The sequence below is a fragment of the Capsella rubella genome, unplaced genomic scaffold (assembly GCF_000375325.1).
Source record: "Capsella rubella cultivar Monte Gargano unplaced genomic scaffold, Caprub1_0 scaffold_7, whole genome shotgun sequence".
Classification (NCBI taxonomy): domain Eukaryota; kingdom Viridiplantae; phylum Streptophyta; class Magnoliopsida; order Brassicales; family Brassicaceae; genus Capsella; species Capsella rubella.
The window spans coordinates 16006724-16018416 of record NW_006238917.1 but is presented as its reverse complement, the minus strand read 5'-3'; the positions used below and the strand labels follow the sequence as shown (position 1 = coordinate 16018416).

Genomic DNA, 11693 nt, shown 5'->3' with positions numbered 1-11693 from the left:
AGGCTTGTTGGTGGAAAATTATTTAAAATCATATATATAAAAGTAAGGTTTCACTCTCTTTATTTTTCCATTTTGTATTTATTTTTTAAAATATAATATTTCTTTTTAATTAAACCAAAAAAACATATTTAATCATACATTAATTCATACTTTAAATTCACACTTTACTACTAAAATGAAACTGAAAATTATATAAATTTCCAAAGACTATTGGTTTTCTTTTATTGAATTCTAATTAAACACACTATAAATTATAATTATAACTCTTCTAATTTAATTATTTTAAAATGTAACTTACATCACTTCTTATCATATAAATAGCCATTCTCACATCCTTCTCTACCATATATCATATCTTCATTATTCTCTTTGTTTTGTTTTTTAAAAGTTCTTGCATGGGGTGAAAACTCATTTAAAATATCATTGTAAGAGTTTGATTAATTATTTAGTTTAAACTTTTATTTTCAATTTTTTTTTTTATGTATTTCTTTATGTCTTCATTGTTTTTTATATTTTAAAATGTAATACATATGTATAATAATATTTTATGGTTATAAGAAAATCAAGCTAAAGAAACCATCTTCATTATTTTACATTGGATGTTTGTTTCTTTCTCACATATTCCTGTATATTTATTTTAATTTCAAAAGTATGTAATTTTTTAGCAAAATAAACTTTTTGTAATATAATTATCAAACCAATTTGTAAGACATTCTTTTAAGAATAATGATCCTTATATTTAGTTTGTGATTCAACATGTAATAATAGAAACAACATTATAATTTTTGTTAACTTTGAATTTTATACTTGATTTCCTATATAAAAAACAATTTGATATTCAATTTTCTATCTATTATATATACTACAACGATGAAAAATATAATTAAACCTAGAGATATAGCTTAAATTAAGAGGAATATAAAAACAAATTAAAAAATAAAATTATTCTTTGGGAATTTTTTAAGGTTTCTTATTGGTCCATTTAGCATTTATTTTTCAATCATAATATTTATTTTTAATTAAACCAAATATCTAACACATTTAGTCGTATACTTTAATTCATACTTGAAATCCACGCTTTACTATTAAATTGTAACTTAAATTATATAACCTTTCAATTGACTATTTGTTTCCTCCATTCAATTTCAATTAACACACTATAAAATATAATTATAACTCCTCTAATTTAATTATTTTAGAATTATAACTTACATCATATTTTATCCTATAAATACTCATTTTTACATCCTCCTCCACCATATCTGATACTCTCAATATTTTCTTTGTTTAATTTTTAATGTTCTTGCATGGGTTGAAAGCTCAAATTAAGATATCATTGTAAGAGCTTGATTATATATTTGGTTAAAACTTTTGTTTTCAATTATATTTCTTCTTTATTTTATGTACTTCTTCATTTTTTCATTTTTTTATACTATTAAATATATAATGCATATGTATAATAATATTTTATGGCTATAAGGAAATTACTTTATCGATGAGATTCAAAAGTATTGATTTCTGACCATCGTACTGTAAGAAAATAAAGTTAAATAAACCATCTTTATTGTTTTACTTTATATGTTTTTTTCTTTCTCACAAATTCATGTATATTTATTTTATTTTCAAAGTATGTAATTATTTTAACAAAATAATTTTTGGTTATATTCAAACCAATTTGTAAGACATTGAAATAAAGAAAAATTTTATACACAAATAAAGGTAATTTGTGTGTATATTTATAAGTTTACACATATATATATGGATAAATTTTAACATTTTTAGTGGTTGTTTTGATAAAGTTTGAAAAGGGAGTAAATTTAAAAAGTGGTATTTTTAAAAGGGTATTTTTTAAATTCTCCCAATATCATTCCTATTTTTATCATTAACAATATTATTGTTTTATCAAAAAATACTTAAAAGCGCTAAAGAAAATTACTATCAAAATTGAACAATTAATCAACGAATAAATTCAAAAGATATGGATGTATGCTTCTATTGTATGATTTAAATAAATAAAATGTAAAAATGTCATAAACATTAAAATTTATTTAATCTATTTTTATAAGTAAGAAATAAATTAAAATAATTAAATAAAGATACAACAACCCGCGCATGTGCGCGGGACATTACCTAGTCTATAAAAAAAATGGTGCTATTAAAACCAGTTTTGTGGCTTTTTTTTTCCTACCAAAAACAAATTGGGTTTTAAACTAAAATGCAATATCTGGATCATTGTTGGATTGGTGCAATCAGACAAATTCGGGTTCAGTCTAAAGAATGTTGATTTAAAGCAATGTCCTGTTTATTTTTGTCATTTTATGTTTGTTTGGCAACTAATTATTTTAATAAAAAGCAAATGACACCACATTTATATATTTTTTTTGGCAACACACACCTAAATTATTTATATTAGTTGTAAGTTTATTTTCCTTTTTAACAATCTATACTAATTAAAAACAAATTGCGAATGGTCCAGCCAAATATATATACATTTCTTCCTTTTATTTATGGGTTAATCATCATATTATTTGAATTTTAGTGACCAATTTCATTATACATATGTTCTATACTTACATTTTCTTGTCACTCTAAATATCATATATAAAGGTAAATAGACGTTTATATATAAAGGTAAAAAGAATTTATGTATTCATTTTTTTTGAATTCGGTAAAATAAAATATTATCTAGACCTTTTGAATACAATCTATGTATCTTTTTAGTTTGCACAATATATTTTATACAAATTGAGTAATTCGGTTTCGCATCCAAAAAGGATGGATACATATATCAACATGCAAGATTGATTATATGTTAAGATTTATATTCTCTACTGTAATTGTCTATATGTGATTATTAATTTTTTATTACTTATGCAGAGTTTAAATTCCATTTTAGCTAAGTTGTATACCATCTACAAAATTATATGTAACCATATTCGATAATTGTAAAATTTATAGTAAAAATAGAATTGAAAAAAAAACATCGAATTTTTTTAATACTTAATCATCTAAGGCTATTAAATCCTATTTTAGAAAAATTGAATAGGTTTTTGATATTATTTTGTAGGTTGTGTATCAAAAATATGATTATATTTTAGAGTTATGATAGTAATGGGAAAATAAAAATATATTGTTGTCTTGTTGATATAACCTTTTAGAAAACTTCTAGCGTTAATAATGTTTGACGCCATTTAATTGCATAATTTGGAAATGAACATCAATGTGGGTCTACTGTGTTTTGTGGTTTATATAAGTCTCGTATCCGTATGACATATAAGTAACCTAATTGTTAAGACTAAAACCTAAATTACAATGCATGCAAATTGATTTAAAGAAGAGGCTATAATCAAACCGACCAAACCAAAAAAAATATTGTCCTTACGCCGCCGTCCCAAACTAGATTATCGAAGATAATTCCAATTTTGCTTTTGCCCACCAATATTAAAATATAATAAGGTCATGATAACAATTGGGATCAAAAAGCAAGTTAATATACAAAGGAATATGATTTGGTGTGATGTATCTATCTTATCTAGAGAACTGATTGCGTAGACGACTGGATCACTTTTACTTAGCCTAATAAATTCCCCAAAAGAGGATGATCTGGCCCGATTGGTTCAAGTTCACAATACTTAGGGATATGAGTGAAAGTGAAACATTATGAGCTGATCACGCAGTCACTGACTCACTGAGTCACCAAATAACGCTAAAAGTTGTGGTGAATATTTGGGTATGTTTCTTTTTTTTGTAAACTCTTTCAGGTTAACTCTTTGGAGATATCTTGGGGAGGGAACATGATGCGTATCATGCAGAGCAACTATTATGGATCGTCAAAGTCCGTTGTAACCCATGACCACATCTCAAACTATAATCCAAAAAGGATTTGGGAGAATACTCTTTATTGTTGTGTGTGTTCTTGATCTTTAGAGAATTGATACTATATATATAGGCTAACATATGTTTAACCTACTTAGAATAAGGAACAGATAAACATGATTAGGTAAATATTCTAAATCTCTTAATCCTTATCACACTTCTAGAATATTCTTCAACTTGAGCTTCACGGGGATCACTTTAATAACAGACTTTGACGGTTCATAATAGTTGTTCCGCAAGATACATATCTTGCTCTCCAAAATATCTCCAATATAGAGTAATTTATACATTACTAACATAGTGAGTTTTGAACATGCATGGCCATATGCTATGTATCTAAGTTCTTGAATATGTGTATGCTTGTAAATGTATTGGACCTTTGGTGGTTACATTGAACACTTCTGATAAGTAAATAATCTAATTAGGTTGGTTGACCAAAAGAGTCCCATTTTTTCTTTCTTTGAAATGTAAAATTTCTCTAATAAAATAGATAAGGGTCGGCTCTTTTGTTGGTCCTACTAACGTTACTTTCAATTTCAGTTTTGAGTTTTAAAAATATGTCAAATTGACGTTATTCAATTTTTTTACATTGATTTTATAACGTTTTGAATGTGGGTAAATCTAATGCTTATGTATGTGACACTATATATATGTCAGCCAGCCCTAGATATTCCCGACCTTCAACTTGTCTCTATCGCCATTCATATCTCTCAAAGGTCCATTCATCCTATCGCCAAATAATTGAATATTAATCAGTACTTTCTTACATAAAGAAATAATAATGATAGATCATATCTATATATAAAATAGCATTGCAAAACCTTAACTAAAAGATAGATTTGATTACATCATTTTTTTTTTGTCTAAGAAATAAATTAGGATGCATATATTTTTATTTATTTATCAGGATGCATATTTATCTATAGAATAGTATAGAACCCTTGCTCAAATAATTACGAGTGAAAGCCAAAATTTAATTACAATTAAGAAAAAATACATTGTAAAATACATCGTATTTGTATCATAAATAACTAAAATGAAACTATGACTTACATATCTCTTTGTATCCCACAAATGAGAAATAACTACTTTTACGATTTCTAGGAGACTAGGACTCTAATATCATCATGTTTAACGCCGAAACTAGAGGAAGAGTAATCCATCATGATCATGATGATAATCGCCCAACCAATTCTCATCTTTTTATTTTTATCAAGTCTACTATGTTTTCAAATGTTGTATTGCTTATAGTTTTAACTTTTCAATGCATCAAAATTCGATTTATCTTTCTATGCAATAACCCATTTTTAGAAAACAATATTTTTCACTCTCATTCTTATATAGGGTTTGTGGAAGTTTAATGAATTAAGACTTATATACTTCATTTTTCTCTTGGAAAAGTAGGAAGGAGAAAGAAGAGACATAGAGAACAATGATGGTGGACATCATTCTCTAACCATATGATAAATGTATAGGAAGGAAGACTCGGAATTATCTTAGTCGTGTCTAACCCCTTTATACACTAAGTGTTGGCACTATCCATCCGATCATAGTGTATATAACTAAAACAAAGTTCCCAAGAACAATATGTGTGACTAAAACCGATCATACCATTACCAAACCACGACACCACCCATGCATGCTGGTCATAATATTGTTAGGATCTAAGATACTCTTTAAGATGTTACCAATAAGGATGTCCTTATAAGAGTGGAACTGGTTTGTCAAAAAATTTGGTTTATGTCGGTCTTAAGATTTTGTGAAAGATTCAAAAGTCATTTGTGATATTGCAAACAGTTTAAACCGTAAAAAAAATAAAATCTTGATGATTTACAAAAAGGGAAAAAACTTAAAAATACCTCATCCATTTTTTATTTGGACGTTTTATACTTGATCTTTTTTTGTTGGAAGAATAATACCCAAAATAATAAAAACATGCAATTTAATATTTAAACTATTAAATATTGACATTTTTCTACCTTAAATCTGTCAACAAAAAAAAAATTCCAATTTTATCTTTCTTCGTTTATATTTATTATTAATGCATAAATGATATGAAATTAATTACAATTTTATTGGAAAACAAATATTTGCTTGTAATATTTTATTGTATCATTAATTTATAGATTTGTCATTGCTAGTGCATCAAATTGATTTTTCAACTGAACCTAAATTAAACCGACTTTATACTAAACCGGGATAAATTGTAAATAAACCGAATTGTTATCTTCTTCAGTTGGTTTATAAAAATCTCGCGGGAACCATTAAAAAGGGCGGGAAAAAGAGCCGTTGTGACACCAAAACCTCTCGAACTATGCCGCCAAAAATAAGAAAAGACGGTGGTTGCGAGACACTGCCCGTAATATATTTCTCGGGCAACTAAATTTTATCCTTCATATTCCCAATTATACCCCTACGCTTTCTTCATCTTCTTTATATTCTTTTTTCTCCTGAGACTCGGACATATACACACAGAATACTATTTTTTGACTATTTAAATCCTCTCTTTCTCATCATTTTTGCTTTCAAAGCAAAACAAAAAACAAAACAAACAAAAAAAAACCAAATCTTTCTCTCTTTCCAACGAACACAAGTCTCTGTTTTTTGTATCTCTCTGTTTTTGTATGGTTTTTACTCTGTTTTTTTCTTGATTGTTGAGTTTAGTTGAAGAGAGAAGAAGATGGGGTTTTCGAAGAAATCTCAATACGAAGGAGGTTTAGAATCCGACGGGAAGAAATGGGTTATCGCCGGAATCTCGATTCGTGCGACGTTGAAACCGGTGAAGACGAAACTACTCAGACCGCCGCCGGAGATAGAAGCCGAAGTTGAAGAAGATTACTACAACGAAGAGGAAGAATGTTCCACGACGACGACGACACCGACAGCGAAAGAAGCGAAGATACCGGAGAAACTTAAATGTCCACCGGCGCCGAGGAAACGACGACCGGCGTTGAAATGTCGGAGTAACGCTGTTACAGAGTTCTTTACTCCTCCGGATGATTTAGAGACGGTGTTTATACGACGTCGTTAGAAATAGTTACCAAAAAAATGGAATTAGTGAGTTTATTATATAGTTTCTCTAATCACAAACCATATTGAAAACTTTGGGTTATTAATTTAGACGTAAGACATATATTTGTAATGATTTCTTTTTTTAGTTAACAGAGAGTTTTTTGGATTTCAGATCTCAGTTTGTTTATTTTCTTTCTTCTTGTTGTTGTACAAGAGATGTAGAAACTAGTGATGATAATGAGAAGCTTCTAAATTAGAGCCTTATTACATAATGTGTTCATCACATAGATTAATACACTAATTTGAATGTATAAAACTTGGGATAAAACTATAGCCTCAGGGATTTAGATTCATCAGCGGCTACGGAGGAGACCGGCCGGGAAGTGACGTGAGCAAATCTTACCCAGTAGCTCAACTACCAAAATATAATAAAAAAATAAGATTACCAATAATTTTATGACAAGTCCACACGTCAAGCCCTTTGACTCTATACTCTATGTCTCTATATGCAATACTCGTTTTATAGGATTAGTTTATGTTACTTCAGCATGTAATAATGTTTTCTCTATCATCAAAGGTTGAAATTGTTTTTGACATAGGTTGAAGTGTTTGGGTTTCGGTTTTGATTTTAAATGTTTGTTTTTGTAGTTTATACTTTATTCAATGTGGGAAACAAAATACATTTTTGAGTTGAATCAAAGGGGAAAAAAAAAACAAAGTTAGGATCAAATTTGGTTATAGAATAAATCTATGACATGGTATTGTACAAAAATTATAATTATAGTTTATTTTTAATCCAATGTTCATAAAAAAATTTGGAAAATTCATACCAAAAATTTCATTCCAAACTATATATAATATTATAGTTTACTTTAACCAGTGTTGGGGCGATATAGTTTTTATTAACAAATAATATGGTGGGGATCTAATATCATTATTAGCAATCTTTAATTTCAAATAAAAAGAGATAAATCATACTGTTAAAAAAAAAAAAGAGAATAATTTTATAATGCACACATGTACTGTAATACTAATGATTTAAAAGGATTCTGTAAGAATTTTGACTCTTTTAAGGAGGTCTCTACTACTTCTAAAGCCATGCATCCAAAAATACAAAATATATGATTCTTTCTTCTTCAAAAGCTCAGGTTTAAAGAGCTTTTTTGCGTGCACAATTTCACACTCACTCACTCACTAGTCTCTTTTAATTTCATTGACCACTACTTTGTATTGTACTAAATTAATTTTATAAACGCCAACAAAAACATTATGATTAGTAATTACTCATGCCTAAGCACCAGTAGTAGTACTAGTTGTTATACCCAATACTATGTGTTGCATGTAAATCAATAATCCCCACTCTCTATCTTTGTGTTAAGACACTGAGTCATAAAAAAGGACAAAATAGTGTTCAGAGAATAGCGGTGCGATGGGAGAATCCAATGTAGGGACTTAAGAGCTTTTGTTTGGTTCCTTTACGAGACAACGACCAATCTCGTGTTTCTTTTTTTATGTTTGAAATGCTTACAAGAAGAAATATTTGAACAGAAGGAGACTATACGTACTACTATGACGATTGATTGACGAGTTTGGATCATTCTTGTGAACGAGTTTATATCACCGTCATGCCTCTTTATAAGGAACTAATACATACATACATTTTCTTTTCAATACTATTTATAACGTCAGCCGAATGAGAATCCAAGTACTCGAGGATTGATAGGTTTCACAATTGCAAACACTATAGCTTTCAGATGTCACACAACTTATGACAGCCGAATCTTTCCATTTCGAGAAACTTTAAAGATTAAATTCGAAGCATCTTTCCAAGACGATGTGTTCACTTAACAAGGAGGTTTCGATTATTTATACTATTGATTTGTTTTCAAGTTTTGGGAAGAATATATCAAACTAGAACTTGTTTTCTGATGATATAGTATGACTGGTTTTGTACCTTATAGAAGAAATTTACATATTTTTATTTTCTAAGTAAAATATATTATTTAAAATTTAATATAGTGTTGTTTTATGTTGTAGAAAATAGTAGCATTTGTGTGTTAATTTGCTTTTAGACGCAAAGGAATCTTAATTAGTATCAAAGTAAAAAAGATAGGGTTTGAATCTGATGTCTCTAGTTCAATAATACATATATACACCAGTATGAGTAGCACTGATCAGTGATGGTCTAACGCTTTTGAATATCGTATAAAAACGAGACTTTAATTAATTTAGAAAAATGTTTTGGGTTAGCTTCATTTTTTTAGGTTTTGTTTCTTACCGTTTTGGGGTTTTAGAAAAATGTCGTTTATTGTGTATATCAGTATATGTATATAGTGATAACGTGACAATTACACATCCATAAATCAGTTTGTCAAAGGTAGTGCTGTAGACTCGAGAAGGACCATCTCCCAACTAGTTAACCTAAGTAATTATACATTTGTTTCTTTAATTTTTTTTTGGTTTTACACTTTTGTTTCTTCTCAATTCATTGTTTGAAGCAATATATATCCTTCATTTTTCATATGCCGTATTTTAAATACTTTCTTATCGTATATTGCGTGAACATGATATATCATATGAAGTGCATATATATATACATATTAATAGAGGAATTTTATATTCTTTTGTACTGTCTGAAATTTTTTGGTTCTCTTTTATTTAGCCAGAGACATACATTACATATGTGACATGTGCTTCTGTCTATATAGATATGAAATATAGCTTATACCTCTTCTTCAACAAAAATACAAGTGCTTATTTTGTAGGGGACCAATATATAATCCATTAAGTGATAAATTATATAAACATCTGTTATTTATATATTGCAAATTGCAATATTCATTTTCTAATGTTTTTTTTTTTTTGAGTTTGAATCATATTTTTTGTGACGAACAATTTTTTTTATACAACAAAAAAGCGCTAAAAAGAAATATGAATGTAAAAGCGGATTATTTGGCACGTCAAATGCGTTCTATGCCGCTTTTTGTCAGGTTTGAAAACAATTGTTTTTATACTTGACTCGTTTGAGTCGATCTTAGACCCTTTGATGACCAAAAAAGAAAAATATGAGAAAACACCACTTATATATATTGTTTGTTTTGGTGATTTCATTTGGTTTTGAAATGAAACAGAGCTTAAGTTTAGTATGCGATCTTGTTGCAAGTATGGCCTTTATTTAGCTTAAACAACAGTGAGTGAACATATGTTAAGTTTAAGTTAATCCTAGCTAGTAATCATCATTGGATTTTAAGTTTTCTTTAAAGTTGTTTATGGGAAAAAAATCTTCAGCAGCCGCACAAAGCATGCAGTAGAGTTACATGTATTTTGTTTACTGAGTCTGTCTTTTAATAATTTTTTTTTTTTTTTTAAAAGACACATTTTGGCTAACTCTCTCGATCTCTTTCACTTTAACGCGGTTTTGACTTCTTCTGCCCGTCTTGCCCGGTTTATTAGGGCGGGAAAAAAAAAAGACCGTGGCGGCTGTTTGGTCCAAGTCTGCGTCAAGAACACGTGTCTCACTGCAGTATTGACACCTCATCCATCATATGGTGAGAGAACAAAACCCGAAAGTGATGGTGCAGATAAACCCAACTAATCAAAGCCCAGCCCAAACCAGATTCTTAAACCCAACCAATAAAAGCCCGAACCAAATCAGATTCTTAAACCCAACTAATAAAAGCTCAGTCCAAATCAGATTCTTAAACCCAACCAATAAAAGCCCAGCCCAAATCAGAGTATTCTTAAACCCTTACCTTTCCTAGTTTCTTTCTTGACAAGGTTTCCAAAAAAATCAGTTCTAGGGTTATTTATATGTAACATAGTTTTTTTTTTGGTAAAAGGTTAAATTATATAATAAGATAGTTATTGCTGCTCTCTCAAACTCTTCCCAGAAAATAAAGAAACCGGCGGTGTTAACTGTTTACACCTTCACCATGGACAGTTCTAGCAAGGAATCGGCCGTCAACGTCGTTAGCTTATTAGGTTTGTGTTTTCTGTGGCTCTGCGCTCTTATCTCATGTGGCTGAAGAAGAAGAGGTTGTTGATTTTGGTTTTCACTTCTCTTCTTTCATTCATTCAGGTAAACGAAACCCGGAAGATGATGATGATTTAGAGACAAAACCGTTTCTAAAGAAACATAAGGACACAACATCATCCGAGGAGAAGGTAACCTAGTTAGACATGGTCTCGATTTTCATAACACTGTGTGTGTTCTAATGGCTACTACGTACTCTCGTGTATGTAATAGGATACAGCGAAAGGATTTGGTGATACTCTCCAGCTCAAGGCTGATAAGGTATCTTATTTTTTGGTTAAGTATCCAATGAAGCATCTTTCTTGTGCTAACACAACACACTTGGCTGTTGGATTCAGGATGCAGCTGCGCCTGCGATAACAAAAAAGACGCTCTATATGGGCCATCTCTCTGGCCACACTAAAATATCAGATATGTAAGTAGCTCTGTAGCAGCTCCTTAAGATAATTTTCACTTAGGGGGTGTTATTAGTTGTTTAAGTTAAATTCAACTCCATTGAGACTGATTTACTATTCATTCTTTAAATCAGTGGAAGTGTATTTACACTGACACATGATATCTTTTGGTTTTGAATAATAGAATTGAATTCTATAACAAATGATTTTACAATTTTTAATGAAATTATACCAAACTTTTACCATCACGTATTTTTTTCCCATTTCAAATTTCTGTATTGAAGTCTTAGTGGGTGTTATTGGATAATGGATTTTAATAGAGTCTAACTCTAACCCAAGTCTAATGTTATTTAATCAATGATTTTAAAACAATATAC

General features: G+C 29.2%; 2 protein-coding genes across 2 annotated transcripts in view; both read left to right on the top strand.

The window, feature by feature from the left end:
* The first annotated feature begins 6333 nt into the window (after positions 1–6333).
* On the top strand, positions 6334–7152 carry LOC17880258 (cyclin-dependent protein kinase inhibitor SMR6). The gene has a single exon (XM_006284722.2). It carries the CDS (start codon positions 6557–6559, stop codon positions 6905–6907), a length of 351 nt encoding a protein of 116 aa, XP_006284784.1. The 5' UTR covers positions 6334–6556; the 3' UTR covers positions 6908–7152.
* A 3668-nt stretch (positions 7153–10820) lies between these two features.
* Positions 10821–11693, top strand: part of LOC17880977 — an 82438-nt gene continuing 81565 nt past the window's right edge. Inside the window, exons 1-4 of the mRNA XM_023778578.1 lie at positions 10821–10869; positions 10967–11052; positions 11135–11182; positions 11260–11336. Of these exons, the coding sequence (XP_023634346.1) occupies positions 10821–10869; positions 10967–11052; positions 11135–11182; positions 11260–11336 (260 nt within the window). The remainder of the gene's footprint in view (positions 10870–10966; positions 11053–11134; positions 11183–11259; positions 11337–11693) is intronic.

Bases quoted from the DNA above. Each gene is read 5' to 3' on its own strand.
- LOC17880258 (XM_006284722.2), top strand. From the start codon at position 6,557: ATGGGGTTTTCGAAGAAATCTCAATACGAAGGAGGTTTAGAATCCGAC.